Source organism: Colossoma macropomum, unplaced genomic scaffold, assembly GCF_904425465.1.
Source record: "Colossoma macropomum unplaced genomic scaffold, Colossoma_macropomum, whole genome shotgun sequence".
In the NCBI taxonomy this organism is placed as follows: domain Eukaryota; kingdom Metazoa; phylum Chordata; class Actinopteri; order Characiformes; family Serrasalmidae; genus Colossoma; species Colossoma macropomum.
Genome location: NW_023494807.1, coordinates 23,066,564 through 23,082,839, shown reverse-complemented (window position 1 = coordinate 23,082,839; position 16,276 = coordinate 23,066,564). Strand labels below are relative to the sequence as shown.

Here is a 16,276-nt window from a genome sequence, read left to right as displayed (position 1 = left end):
CACTCCTCTTATAAGCATATAAACTCACAGCTAGCACATTATATAAAATATTGTACTATTGAAATAAGGATTTTTTGTCACTTCTTATTTTTTTCTGTATCAAAAAAATGAATCAAGACATCACAAATTCATATCGAACCGATTTATGATTTTTGTGAATCGTCACACCACTAATAGTCATGTATTTCAGATGTTTCACGGAATTCAGCAACTGCCCATTGGCTTTTTAGTGACAAAATTTTGAGCCAGCTGGTTTTCAGTTTTTTTTCTAAGTACAAGGACGTGCATTAAAATTGCTGTCGGTGGTAATCAACAGTACAACACAGAAGTGGTAAATAGAGATTAGGTTGAAAAACGATAGCATATTCCTTTAATCTAACATTTCAACTCTGAAAGGATGCAAAACAATAAAATAGGTAGATCATTGCATATACAAATATGGATTGGCTTTGTGCACTACTGCATTCATGGCACCATTTTCCCCATTTCTTTCTGAATGTGCTTGAATAAGATCATGGCTGCCGTTGGTCCAAGGTGGAGAGTCCATGGGCTCTCTTTTGATGGAATGGAGAAGGCTGTGACTCCTGAACTCGTAGCTCAGTTTGTAATCCGGCTGCATGAAGGCTTTGGGTTCTATAGAGCCGTTGGCATATGTGTGGACATCAATACAGTTTCCTTGGTTACAGAGAAGATCAGAATGAGGGACGTCTTTGCTGATGACGGACTTTAGAGCCTTGCTTGGGCCTGCATAGAGATGCTTGTGGTGGCCATTGAGGTTTGGTCTGCCACTTTGGCATGGGCTATAGTGGTTATAGTATTCTCCTTCTGATTTCACCTGGTGTCCCTCATTGAAGGCCATGCTGTAGCGCCAAACCCCGTTATGGGACATGGTGGTGTACCTACTGCAGCCGCTTTCTGAATCAGAGTCTTGCTCTGTTTTAATAGCAGTCTCAGGTAATAACAATCCACTATAACAGTCGTTATGTGCTGTGTACCTGCTCTCATTCTTCCCATGCCCACAGTAACCATCCTTTTCACCATGTCCATAAAGTTTGCCCTGTGACCCCACAGTCGGGGAGCCTGGAGAGCTGCGGAATTTTCCAGATTGCGCGTGCTTGCTTAACTTGCTGGAAAAGTAGCCAGTAGGCCCCATGCGTGCGTCCCATGGACTTTCTGTAGCGTGCACTCTAGAGACCCCCGCGGAGGACAGGCAGAAGTTGAGGGGCTCATCCTGGCCGTAGTAGTTTTCGCTCCTGTACTGGACACTGTCTTTGGCGAGGGTCACACATGAACTGCTCTGGCAGGGGTCTCTGGTAGATGTGGTTGTCCAATTGAGCAGCAGCATGTCCCCGGCATCACACTGGCCATGTGAAATACGGTGCCTCTTCTCACTACAAAGGGAGGGTAAATGTAGATGATATATATGACAAACTCCAAAACAGGGATATTTCTAGTTATTCAAATATACCATTGACAGAGATGGGCAATACCTAGTTATATTTGCTCAAGTACATGTGCTCAAAGGAATAATTCAGTGAAAAATCTAATTTAGCCAACTTTCCCCTATTTCAGATGTAGTCAATCAGCCCATACGTGTGCATTGGAGTCCGAATTTTGCTACTTTAGTTTAGAACTGGAGCTATAAGGCTAACATTGCTCTTGGATCAGATTCCTCCGTATTTATGAAGGTCATTGTTACAAACAGTGATCAGCACTCTGACTCGTTAGGTCAATTTGTGAATAGAGGCACTGTTGTGTAAAGTGACTGCCCACCAGTTTTGTTTCTTTTTGTAGCTCACAGTAAGTCATACTGTGTTCTAAACAACTTCAACAAGTCTGTGTGACCTTAATCTTTAAACTGTTACCCCATTTTTGCCTGAAACGAAATACCCAAAGTAAAGGGAGCGCTGTTTCCATATACTTTGGGCTACAGTCATGATGTTGGTCTCATTTGAAAGGTAACACTCATGTTTTTCCCAATCATCATGTTTAATTCATGTATGAATCACTGACACTGAGTAACAGAGGATAGAATAGAGGAGTTTATTTCTGCCTGACTCATATCTCTAACCTGATCTCTGACTCTTCCCATGCTATCAAGACCACATGTTTTGGATTATGTCTCTGTGGATAGTTGACAGGGCTTTGAAGGTAAGAACCCACAGATTTGCTAACATTTGTTCATTCGGTGTTTATGCTGCAAATGAGATGATCGTTACTGCTGCGAACAACGCATCATAACTTAGTTTGCAAGAATCAAATCCTGAGATTTCACGCTTTCTAACGGTAAACTGCATCACCGTGTTGTTACACGAATTGATACATAAAAATGATGTATAAAAAAACAGAAGTAAATGCTTCAACGTAGCTGTTGGTACCAGTACGGTGATCTAGAAAAGGTTAATGAAGACCTGGATGCGCTTTGAGCGGGTTGAGAAAAGTTTGCAGATGTCAGTGGAACTCAGTACCTAATACTTTTTTTCCTGCTAATTTTGTACTTCTTCTTGTGGTATATTTTGGAAATATACTTTTACTTCTACTTTAGACATTATTTCACCAAAGTAACAGTACTGTGAGTGCAGGTTTAGGCTGCTTTAAACACTGATTGTTGCTGCTACACTGTAAAAAGTGGAACAGGGCAGAAGTGTTTTTGATGTTTGAACTGATGTAAAATTAGAGGTGGGCAAAAATGTAATCTCATGATACTTCAAGATGTTTTCACAATACATGATATGATATTTTTGTCTGAATTTGGAACAGTAGTACCACATAAAAAAATAGTATCAAAAAACTTGAATATGATCATTTGTTTTCAACATTTCACATTCTGCACTGCACTAGATCCAATTAATAGGACTTATTTTACTCCCTTTGTAATCAAACATGCAAATGAAAAGTTTTTAAGACAACATCCATAATGTGCTCAGAAAAGCATATTGTGACGTCATTTATCACTATAATGATAAATATTGTCATTGCACAGCCCTATATAAAATATTGCTTTTGATCATCTAAACTACAATATGCTTTGGATTGTTTCATTCCAATTATTTATTTGAATTAAACAAAAACAGTTACATTTCTTAATAACACAATGGTTTTTTTTGCATTTTTTACAGTGCATTTTTTTTTTTACATAATTTGAAAATGACAATATCGAGCTTTGGATCATTTAAATAATTTGGAAATGGTCAACACTGATTTGGAATAATATCTTGAGATATTAATGTATATTAAAGTTTTTTCCTTCTCCTGTAAAGCTGTTGTTTCTGAAATACATTTATAGTCATGAGGTTTTCTTACAATAGTGACAATTTGGAAGATAAAAAATTATGTGTATTATCTGTATTATCTTAAGTGACAGGACTGCAGAAATTGTGGGGACATGAGCTGCTGACATTGAGGTCCCATTCAACAAAATGGCTATATATAAGCATGGCTGTATGAGGGAATTTCTTTTTAATGACATTTATACAGTGCATGTACTGGATATCTCTTGCAGTGTGATTCCATTAGAGTTTAACAACAAAAACATCTTGTTGTATTTGTTTAAAATCATAAATATTTAAATAGCAGAAGCGGTTACAATGCCCATCACTAATCCAAACCCCAGTGCCTACACTGTGATACAGCGGGGACATCCAGTATTGGTACAGCACAGGTTCAGTTGTCATGACCTGAACATAAGCTACAACCCATATATGTGTTATCACTATAATAGCTGTAATAGCCAAAATTAGACGTTGCAAATATGATATGTTATAAAATAATAATTATGTGAGTGATGTGAAGTGCGAACCTGCTGTTGGAGCCTTTCTGCTTGCTCTTTATCATCATGTTCTTCATCTTGAGCTCAGTGATTGAGGGTAGAACGAGCGGTATGGCCATGCAGAACAGTGCCAGCTGAGGGGGTAGCAGAGCACCAGACTCACTCTTCCGCTTCTGACCCTGCAGGAACTTCAGACTGCCCTGGAACTGCATGCTCTATAACACACACACACACACACACACATCATCTAAACCGCTTATCCTTCTGGGTCACAGTGGGGTGCTGGAGCCTATCCCAGCTGTCATTGGGCGGAAGGCAGGATACACCCTGGACAGGTCTGCTCTATAACAGATTTTCAAAATAATAATATATTTTTAATACCAATATGTATATTTTTTCTACAACAGAAGTATTTTGTTGCTATAACAAAATCTCACTGCAATTTTTTACACAACTTTTTCTAAAATTCTGCATAACTCAATGGTTAAGATAACCAAAGTCTTTCAGAGTGGTTTGATGTGCAATGCTCCATTCTAGAAAAAGTCAAACCTGTTCACAATGGTGGTTCACAGTGGTGGTTCACAGTGGTGGTGATAGGAACACGTCTGAGAGGTTTAATACCTCTAAAAGCTCCTTCACAGAAGGTTATTACATGAAATGGTTAAGAATACATTGCCTGATGTCCAAGACTACTGTTTGTAGATGTTGCTGTGACTGACCAGGAAGCCAGACGTGCTGTCCAGCAGACAGCGAACTCGAACGATGAAGCAGCGAGCGAGGAAAGGAGAGAGTTCAGGAGGAACGCCATCCGGCTCCTGAGCGCTGAACAGACTGCCCACCATAAAGTCCTCACCTACACCACCACACAGGCATACAAATCACAAACAGGCAATAAAGTCATTATGATGTATACACTGCTGTTCAAAAGTTTGCAATCACTTGTCATCCATTTTTGTTCATTTATATGTCGCTGTTGTCTGAAAAAAACCTCATATCTACAAAATGGTAACTTTACAGGAGAAGGAAAAAAACCTTTTAATGTTACTTTTGTGTTTAATGTTACTTTTAATGTAAGTCAGTGGAAGCAGACTTTTTGTCCAAGTAATTTTGGGACATTTTTTAGACCATTCTTCATACACTCTATGTAAAGGACAACAGCTATTTTCAAACTATGTCAAAAACTGAAACACTTAAAAATGGAGATACGAGATTTTTTCTGACAGCAGCAATATACTAATGTATGGTGTATACAGTGTAACACTGCACATCAAAAGTTATGTTTTAAGAGTTGGAAATGAATAATAATACACTGTAATGATCTATTTAGACGAAATGACAATACCACTTTATTTCCTGAAGGTTTGTATCCGTTGGTGCCATTATTTTTTCTTTAAAGGGCTCTTTTTATGGAAAATCACAATTTGTATTGTAGAAATCAAAGCTGCAGTGAGTAAACATTGTTAATTTTTTAAAAATATCTGTGATAACCCAGCTGCAAAACCAGCCCATTTTGAATTTGTTGGTTTTGTGATGTCATATATTTTGTGATGTCAATGCATTTACATTCATTTGTCTCTTCAGTCTACAGCAGTTTAGGCTTACCCATTAATGCTGAAGTTATAAGAAGTATTTCAGCTCAGGCTGCTTTTTTGAATGAGGCACAATACAGAACAGCTAATCAAAACAGAGATCATTTATATATATCCATCTTAAAGGCACAGTAACAAAAACAGTCTGTTTAAGAGAGGTCAGAAAATGGTCAAGAAAAATGAATAATGATTGTTTTTGGTGCATAGAACCATACAAATGTCCTAAGTGGACCTCAGGTAGAGAAAATAAAAGAATAAATGCAAGAAAAATGTAAATGTAAAACAAGTTAAATTGAAGCACTTCACTTAAGATAAGCTATGATGCTGAAACTGCTCAAACACTACGACCCCACAGGAAGAACCACACAGTTAACATCACACACACACAGTTAGAGAGTGTTGTTTCAATCTAGACGTGTTACAGGACTGGATCAGATTCATTCTTTCTTTTCTTCCTTTCTTCCTTTTCTTTCTTTTCTCAGTTACTTTAGAATCATCTACAGCTATGTACATCATTCTGTACACATCTAAAATCTTTTTACAGCTTTCACGATGAGTTTGAATTTTTTTTTAAGTTGCACAGGACTAATATACAAAAATCATTTTATACATTTATCACAACAATTATCAGCTAATTTTTGTTTTATGGGTCATTCTTTCACTGCGGTGGCAAACGGGGTACAAACGTCATACATGATTCATTGTAAAAATGTAGTTTGTTACATTAAACATCAGTAGAACTGTAAACACCACTGACAAAATGACTAAAATCTAAGCTAAAATGACCAATAATAATAAATTACAAAGCATTTATTTCAGTCTTAAAATCACTTAAAGTTTCATGAAAAACACCAATGACATCTTTTTGCGACTCATGAAACTGTCAGTATTTTTGCCAAATTGATTAGATATTTAATGAATGCGTTTACATGCATTTAATAATCCGATAACCGTAGACAATCAGATTTTGGCAGTTACCTGTTCAGTGTGTTTACATGCTCTTGGGCAATCTGATAATAGGAAAACTTCAGGTCTACATGAGTCAGACAGTAATCGGATTTCTGCTTTTCAACCAGCCAATAAACTCACATAATGTTTGTTACATTATGTCACAAACATCAACTCAGCAACATCTTTTTTTTTGATGAGTCACTTAAGAGGAAAATATGAACATACAGTCCTGCTCACCATTATTGGCACCCCTTCCTTTTTTGCATAACCTGTACAATATCTTCAGAAATAAATGTAAATGTACCAAAGTTATATCTTCAGGATTTTTTAATTGGAGGTCCAAAGTAATACAACAAAAAAAACATTGTTTTTCAACTTGCATGTTGCAATTTTAAAGAAGAAACAGAATAAACAGCATGTGCAGCAATAAAGGCACCCCTTGTTAATATTTGGTTGCACACCCTTTGGCTGTGATGACAGCCTCCAAACGTTCCTTGTAGCCATCTATAAGCTTCTTGCACTTCTCAGCTGGTATTTTTTCCCACTCTTCCTTTGCAGTTTGTTCAAGCTCTTGAATGTTTGCAGGATTCTTTTTCCCAATGGCAGATTTCAACTCACCCCAAAGATTTTCAATGGGATTGAGGTCAGGACTCATTGCTGGCCATTTTAAAACAGTCCATTTTTTCCTTTTAAACCATTCCCGTGTACTTTTGGATGTGTGCTTTGGGTCATTGTCTTGCTGGAATACCCATGATCTTCGGCTCAAACCAAGTTTTCTTACACTGGGTAGGACATTTCGCTCTAAAATCTCTTGATAATTCTCTGATTTCATGATTCCTGTGATACGGTCAAGGCCTCCAGTACCAGACGCAGCAAAGCAACCCCACAGCATTATGGATCCTCCACCATGCTTAACTGTTGGTAGGGTGTTCTTTTCCTTATAAGCTTCATTGCGCTGTCTGTAAACAAACTGTTGCTTTGCATTGCCAAAAAGCTCTATTTTTGTTTCATCTGTCCACAAAACATTGTCCCAGAATGATTGTGGTTTGTCAAGGTACTCTTTGGCAAAGATCAGTCGTTCCTTTTTATGTCTTTTCTTTAGCAATGGTTTCTTCCTTGGCCTTCGCCCATAAAGCTCTGCATGGTTTAGTGTGCGGCGTATGGTACTTGTTGAAACCATGACCCCAGACTGTTCCAGGTTGGCCTTCAGTTCTTTGGATGTTTGCCTTGGTGTTTTTTCCACCATTCGCACCAACCTTCGAAGACTTCTCTTGTCAATTTTCCTCTTTCCCCCACGTCCAGGGAGGTTCTTGACAGTTCCATGCTTGGCAAACTTCTTAATAACATTGCGCACTGTTGAAACTGGGATACCAAGGTCTTTGGAGATGGCCTTATACCCTTTGGAAGTCTTGTGTTTGCTAATAATAGCACTTCTGATGTCCTCAGACAGCTCCTTTGTCTTCACCATTGTAACAAATGAACATGGCCCAACGTATGGCTTTTTAAAACCCTGAAGTCATCATTCATTGGCTAATTCATGTCACATGGGCACTGAATTTGTCACAGGTGATTATCATTTGCGATTTACCACAGGTGAGTGAAAATTTGTTTCCATATTAAATTAATGTAAAGGGTGCCAATACCAGTGTCACAGCAAGCTTTAGGTTTTTTCTGTTTTTCCCTCACATTGTTTTTTGTTTTAAATTGTTGTTTATAGTTTGCTCTTTTGTTTTAAATATGAGTGCTCTATACAAAAAACTGTTTCAGTTGATTAATTTTTTCAGGGGATATTCCACAATATGTACTTAAACTTCATGGGTGCCAATAATGATGAGCAGGACTGTACATCATCTAGAAGATGAAGAATATTTAAATCCTTCGTTTCATGCATGAAGTTGGTTTCAATATCGCTCAAAAAGTGTTACGTTGCCGTCTTGCGGGTGCTTCGTTACACTGTTTGCTACTTCTGGTACAGCAGTCTCTTTTCTAACATGCACAGACTGAGAAAGCTGAGAGAAATCAGAGTAAGAGTATACATGCGCTGAGAAATCCAATTACTGAGCTAAAATCCAGCTTTTTCTTAATCGGATTTCTAGGCCTTACTCCCATCTAAGATATCGGAGTATGCTGTTTACGTGACCACTTGAATAATCAGATAACTCTGGTTATAATTGGATTACTAAGTGCATGTAAACACACTCAGTGTCAGAGTTGTTCTTTCCTCCTTTTAGATATCCAAACAAGATGTGAGTCAACAAGGCCTTCCTCATTTTTTAATTGACATTTTATGTTTCTTGGGACAAGATTTATTCTAAAAATAAAACATGCCTAAATAAGTCATGACTAATAATCTCTAAAATAAAAACTCAAAAAGAAGAATTGTCATCGTTTTTTGTTGGTTAATTTAGGAAGAACAATTAATATACAGGCATAAACTTTCTGTGCTTTATTCTTATATGAGCTCATTTTCATGGCTTCAAATTTGTGGGATACCATTTGCCACTGCAATGGTTGAATGACCCTTATATCACTGACACTGATTCCAAACGTTTGAATAAGATTCCACATTTTTGAACAGTAATGTATACTTACTCTGTTTACTCATCATTTAACATGCAGAAATTTTTGCATGGAATTTAACATCACGTTTACGACAAAACTTATGAAAATTACTGGATATACTGTACAAATCCAGCCAAACATCATTTCTAATCAATTTTTGTCACAGAAGATAATTATTTTGTAACAGTCTAAAAAGCACTAGTAGAAGCTTCAAGCCCTCTCCCTCCCTCTCCCCTAGTAGTGTATGTTGCTGTGTTGCAAGTAATTATACACACACCAGTTGCTGTTGCAGCGTGGTGGTCCTGCTGGGTGGGATTCATGGCCCAGTGGAGCTGTCTTCTAAACTCCTGCCTCTCGTCCACATGAATATAATCAAAGACGTTCTGGTGCAGCACATCCGTCTGCCGCAGAGAGGATAAAACACACACACATATACACAAATGAGGTTTTAAGCCTGGCCTTGTTTAACTCCCCGTGTCACTGAGCCCTTTGTGTTTGTCCGCTGCAGTGACCTGTCCACTTAACCTCCTCCATGCTCGAGTGAACTGCACACAATGGCCAGCCACTGTAGAGGTATCCGAGTTGACACCGCAAGTGTTGGCAGCAAGAAACCCAAAGAGCAGCTGGCACTGCCTGCTCTGCCCCTGCCCACTAAGGACAGCCATTCTTAAAGTGAAAGTTCAGACAAAAATCAAACTTACACAATTCCCTTCTTACCCCAAACGTGGTCAATCAGTCAAGATAAGTTTGGTGTCTGAAGCTTGCTAGTTGCTACGTAACGGCTAATGTACAATACTGTGCAAAAATCAGAGACGATCCTTTATGTATTTAACTTCCAGTCAAAACAGCCACTAAGTACAATGAATTAATTTTTCAGCATCGAGAACAAAAGCAGAAAACCTATTTAGAAATCAGGATATTTTTCCACATTCCCAAAGCTCAGTCATAGACGTCTGGTTGTATTTTCTGCCTTTCATGATCCAAGTAATCCCAAACACATTTATTGATGTTGAAGTCTGGACTTTGGAGTGCTCATTCCATTGTTCTGAGAACCCCAGCAGCTTCTTTATTTCATTTGCATATTTTCTTCATATGGCCTATTTCCTTTTCTCAGTGAGGGCTTCTTGACAGCTACACATCCTTTTAGACTCACAGTGTTGAGTTGTCCTCTCACCGTGGGAGGATGGACAGAAACACTTCTGGATTGTTTCAGATCTGAAGCAAAAGTGGAGCATGGTTTGCACGGCTGTTAAGAGTCCCATTTTCTCCAGTTTTAGAAACTCCTGTTATTTCACTTATTTTCCTTTGTATTTCCTTATGCAAGTTAATTATATCTAATCTCCTCAGAAAATCTCCTGAAATGAATAAGTTGTATTTAATGGCTGTTGACTGGAAATTCTCTGCACAGTACTGAGGTGTGGAAGCTCATATCACACCAATCAGCATTACAAGTACATGTTTTCATCATCGCACACTTGCCTTTTATGAGGTTTCTGACAGTGTATGACACACTGTTATATATAAAAATTGAGATTACCTAACAATTCAACAGTGCGAGGCAGTAATTTAGTCTCACAGATTTGCATGGTGCAAATAGAGGGGTGTAAGCTTTCTTGACTTGTTAGCTGTTTTTCTCCAAACTATCACTGTAATACAATGTTTGCATTTACTTTGAGAACAAATTTCTGTGAACAAGAGCATTCAATTAAGATCACTACTGGTCTAAAATTTACCCTAGGAACCACTCAAGCATTGTCCATTTCAAATCCATTTTAAACCACAGGGTTTTCTTACTGGCAGACGGAGTAGGTGAATAATTCAAACTGACTCTGGCTGCTATTGACTGCATTCAATTCAATGACTGACTCTCTTAATTGCATCCACTGTCGATTAAGAATCTTCATCCAGAAAAGCTAACAAGGCTACAAATTCATGAAAGCACAATTACTCCAATGGTATATACATTTTGAGATGCATTTTGTTTAATTATTTATCAGTTGTAGCTCAATGACACAAACAAAACTGCAAAAAATGATATCTTGGCAAGTGAAATCATCTTAAACCTATTCAATATATCTAATATTTCTCATTTTGAGATTGTTGTAAGAATATTGATTATTCAACTTATTTCTAGACATTTTTACTTCACTTTATCTAGAGACATTGTGTTATTATTCTACGGCCATGATGTCTGCAAACAAGCAAAATCATCTGCCAAAAGAATAAGACAATTTCTCTAGATAAAATTACTTAAAACAAATAAAAACATCCAGAAATAGGTTGAATAATCTCATTATGGGAAATACTGGATGTATTGACTAAACTTAAGATGTTTTCACAGATGTATTTTTTTGCAGTGAAAGGATTTTTATTGAAAGTACAGATTCTAAACTTTCAATCCATGCCACGTGTTTGTAACTAGAAGAGGAGACCATATTGTGTTTTTGCCACATTGTTGTCATTTGGTCATTTGCCACTGAGACAAAAAAAATATAGAACATAAATTCAATAAAATGTAAGTCATTAAATAACTAAGTAATTAATTCTTTATAATACTGTTCTTATAATAATGATGTAACGTAAATCAAGCATAAAGCAAAATGAAATCTTGTAAAGTTTACACATTTGTCTTGCTAACTGGATCCAACTAGCTTTCATTCCTTAGCCATGTTAGTATTTTTGGATGAAATGTTTCTTTAATGCCAGAGTCTCAGTCTGTCACTTTGAGTTTTCGTGACTTGGTTCCTCCTTGCGCTGGGCCGTGGAGGCGGAGCTTTTTCAGCCTTAGTCTTGTTTGTGTTGCGTGACACTGGCTGTGCTCGCATGAGGACAGACACGACCTTGCGCTGATGATGAGGGAGAGAAAAGAGAAAAACCCTGAAACGGCATACAACCCACACTTGTAATTCCACTGTGCTTTTTTTCAGCTATACCCTCAGTTCATAAAACGACAAAATCCCTCTGAAATATTCAACCTTTCCATTATATCCTGGATCGAAACACGCACCGCTCAGAATTCTTCATCTCACAAAGCCACATTTGCACACCCATTGCACACCACTGACTTCATGGTTTCTGCCAGCCAGCAGATCCAATGGCTCTTGTCAAATTCCCTTTGTTAGAAGAGCTGTTTTAATGCTTGCCAAGAAAACTTGACACTTAGAGCCCTGTAAGACACCCGTAAATTAACCGAGGGTTGAAACGAGGTGACTATTCTTATACTTCTTTTGGTGGGAGAGGCCCGTGGCGTGCTATTACTGACACTGGCCATGGGCCTTTTACAGACAACCACACATTATTTCTGTTTTAATTCCTTTGAGGACTGGGAGGTGTTTTTTCCAGGTCACCAACACATTCTATGCTTTCTTAATTTAGTTTTTTTTATTGGAGGCTTTAGACAGATGTATTGTGCCTTCATCACTTATTTGTCATCAAAATGAAAAGGACAAGTCACGGAATCCACGGTTACTCTGGGTCAGAAGTCACTGTCCCACATGCAATAAGGGAGTAACACACTCTTTATTTTGAGGAAAGAACGTCCAATGCATGATTTATGATGACGAATTATACTTTCATAAAAGTGGCATGAGGTTTCCACACTGTCAGTCTTTATCAGTCCACATTCGAATTCATTCAAACAACTTCTTATGCTAATAAAACAGCTGGTAGTATGGACAAAACATTATATTGTGATTATATTGCTACATAATGTGCTACATAATGTACTCATATTGTGTATAACAGACGTTTGCAATATCAAAACAAAAACTTTGTAACTCTCTCTCTCTCTCTTTATCTATATATATATATATATATATATATATATATATATATATATATATATTATATTATATTTGTACATGTGAACTGAGTGATTTGTCTTAATGACAGGTGGGAGCAGAGGGAGGGGAAATAATACTGAGTATTGATTAATATTCATGGTGACGTATACACTTAAAAAGACGGTTCTTCAAAAGTTATTTAGTGAAGAAAATGGTTCTATATAAAACCATGAACACTCAAAGAACCCATTGTGTGATTAAAGGGTTCTTTGCATAATTAAAGTGTTCTTCAGATTGATGGAGAGTGTGTTTTATATGGTTCTATATAGAACCTATTTGAAAAGGGTTGTATATAGCACCAAAAAAGGTTCTTTCATTGTTAAAGGCATGACATCGTAACAATGCAAAAACCCTTTAATCACACAAAGGGTTCTTTGAGTGTTCATGGTTCTATATAGAACCATTTTATTTACTAAAGAACCCTTGAAGAACCACTATTTTTAAGATTGTAATACAATCACAGATTATGTTTTAGAGGCAGGCAAAAGCCATTATATTTTGATTAAAGATTATGAAGAAACAACAATTTTTTGGTATCATGATGAATTCTGCCAAAATAAAAAGGTCAGTTTTAATTCCAGGTTGACGTTAAGTTGAATGTAAAATAGAAAATTACGCAGAGAATTTAAGAAGGTTTTTATTTTCTTCTATAAAAAAACTATTTATAGATATAGAGACAAGCTTTTGCTTTTTGTTCTGATAGTGACAATGTGTTTATTCATTGTGAAGTGAGAAGATATAGATTTACCTGATGGAAGCCCAGGTAGTCTACGATGGTAGAGGATGTGTAGAATATGACTCCGTCTGTACTCACAACCAGCGCAAACCCTGTCAAAGACTAGAGAAACGGGAAGGACATTACACATCACTCTAAAAGCACCTGTATGAGTTAAATAAATATTAACCCATATCAGTTATTACCCAAAATACGCTGTTTTGCACAGTGTTTGAAATTAATGACTGTCTTTTTTTATGATACATGCAGTTGTTCAATAATCTAGAAGTACTGACCACACCTGTGATATGCTCAGAAAAGAATATAATGGCATAATTTATAATGATAAATACAACACGTTGTTATATTGCCCACCCTGAATCTTAAAGTGATCACGGCGCACAGAAAGCAGCCCTGAGCTAGCATACAATGCCACACAGAGAAATACGGGTTATGGTTTGCACCGTGTTGGTCTTTGGCTTTCATGTGACTCCACCATGCTCTTTGGCCGGCTGTGTCATCGCAGGGTCAACAGAGGTTCTTCCCGCTCGGCTCTGTGACACTGACCTAACACCAGCACGCCACACAGGGATATTTTTAAGCCGTTTTGTGGCAAGGGCAAGGAAATGGAGAAGAAAGAGAGTGAGGGAAGGAAGGACAGATGGACGGAAAAGAATACTTAGGCTACTCTTTCCATCTTACTATTCTAATAATAATTTGACATTATTCTTTCCTCCTGACTGCTAGGCTGACAAAAGCAACTCTTCCAGTCAGAAGTTGAGGAAGCCAACAGAATTCTTTTGTTTTATTATGCTTTTTTTTTATGCTTTTTGTTTTTTTTTTTCCATCTGGAAGGACTGTCCTGAACACGTACAGGGTTGCTGCACAGTTTTTACAATCAAATTAAATGCTTTTTAAAATGTTTTTAAAATCTCTACAGAAGACTGATACCATTTCCACAGCAAAACACCACACAGGAACTCAAATATGGCAGGTATTAATGCTGATTTTATTAAAATTTGTTCAAAGAAATTCAATCAAAAATGGATATATGGTTGGAGAATGCATGATCCTTTCATTGTGCTTGACTTTGTTAACGGTTTTCTAGACCTTCATGAGTGGTCTGTTTCTGACACAGGAACGCTGGATATTTTGGATTGTGGACTTTCCTGAATTAGTTTACTATCCACAATGACATGTTTCAACACATTCTTTAGGCATCATCTTAAAGGATAATACTTCTAAGAATAAAAAAAAATTAAACGTCTTATGTTGTCCGTTGTTCATGACACACTCAGCAAAGATGTAACCACCCCCCAACCACAGACAACACACAATCTCACATTTACAAATCATTGCTGTAAGAAAAACATTAATGGAACCATATTTTTACTAATTTGGACCATTTCTGTAGGTCCATTCATTATAAAATATTAAGACAATGTAAAGTGTAGCTGATGTTTTCAAATGGTGTAAAAATATAAGCACTAGAAAAGATTTTACTGTCAAACGATTAAAATAATCACAATTAATTGCATTATTCTTTGTAGCTAATCCTGATTAACGGTATTTGTTTAGCTAATATGTGACCCTACAGAGACACATGTTCCATTTAAAAAGCAGTGCATTTTGTTACAGCCATATGAGTGGACAAAAAGATTCATTAGAATGTATTTATTACATTTAATAAATCAATAACATTATTTTCATTGTGTGAGCGCAGCATTCACATGAATTGAATATGAAAATCAAATGACTTTTACAGAATGAATGCAGTTTCTAATTTTCATCATTAACGTCCAGTGAGAACAACAGTAGCTGCATGTTGTAGCTCCTCCATGACAGTAGCCTCTCTGTCATACCACTACATTACATTTTGTTTTGAGGGGAACTGTAGCTTTTCCATTTGCTGTTCCTTCTGTAGTTCTTATGTGAGCACTGTTCAATGCAGTCTGCTTAATTACTGTATCAGCGATGTGTAATGCTTGTCAATGTCACTTCAGACACAACGTACTTCGATAATAGTTCGATAAAAGTCACATCATAGCGGTAACTACAAACAACTCTGGTTTAATCAGGAGGATCATCAACGATAATGGAATAGCTCTATTTGAACAAGAGTCATAATAACACAACTTAGGCAGGTGAGTTTTAGAGTGGAACTACAGATGGTCTTATAAGTCAAACTACTAAAAAAGTATTAACAACTGGTAAAAAAAAAAAAAAATTGTGTCAATAATCATTCATTGCTGTAACATGTTATTAACTTTAACACCATTAGTTTTTGTATCACAGTGATGACACATGGCCTCTGGTCTGGAGAGCTGAAAGAATGAGCTATCTTGCATCAGTTCCTAAATGCTTTTGTTTCCTCATTTCTGTCAGGCAATCTTGAATCATTAGGGTCAGCTTGGGGCCATGTGGCCAGCGGCTAACACGCACAATCTTACACATGCACTCTCACCTCAAGCAGAAGATCACTTTCCAGAATGCCGTTTCCGAGGCTGCACTTCCTGGGCTCAGGACTGGAGGCCTCAGTGCTGTGTGCTCTGCTTGGTTTCTCCTGAATAGCTGCATGGAAAGAAAGTGAAGAGAGAAAAGAGGGGTAGAGAAAGAAAAAAGAGAGAGAGAAAGACAGAGATGAGTTCCACGCATGTAGCACACCTGTCCAAATGAGGCTTGTGTGAGAGGTTTACGGTTACATGTGAAGAACAGCAAATTCACCATAGAATCCGCTTCAAACACTCTTAAATATGTTCCTCAATGTACACACAGTCCTGGTATAAAGCTACAGAACAAGAGAAGTCAGATGCACAGAGCAGACCAATTAAACAAGGTAACCAGTGAA

At 37.3% G+C, this 16,276-nt stretch overlaps 1 protein-coding gene across 1 annotated transcript in view; it reads right to left on the bottom strand.

The window, feature by feature from the left end:
• Window positions 1-421: 421 nt before the first annotated feature.
• Window positions 422-16,276, bottom strand: part of ahrrb (aryl-hydrocarbon receptor repressor b) — a 57,232-nt gene continuing 41,377 nt past the window's right edge. The window contains exons 4-9 of the mRNA XM_036556896.1: window positions 15,893-15,999; window positions 13,462-13,551; window positions 9,149-9,272; window positions 4,489-4,622; window positions 3,800-3,984; window positions 422-1,391 (exon numbers count right to left, since the gene is read on the bottom strand). Of these exons, the coding sequence (XP_036412789.1) occupies window positions 422-1,391; window positions 3,800-3,984; window positions 4,489-4,622; window positions 9,149-9,272; window positions 13,462-13,551; window positions 15,893-15,999 (1,610 nt within the window). The remainder of the gene's footprint in view (window positions 1,392-3,799; window positions 3,985-4,488; window positions 4,623-9,148; window positions 9,273-13,461; window positions 13,552-15,892; window positions 16,000-16,276) is intronic.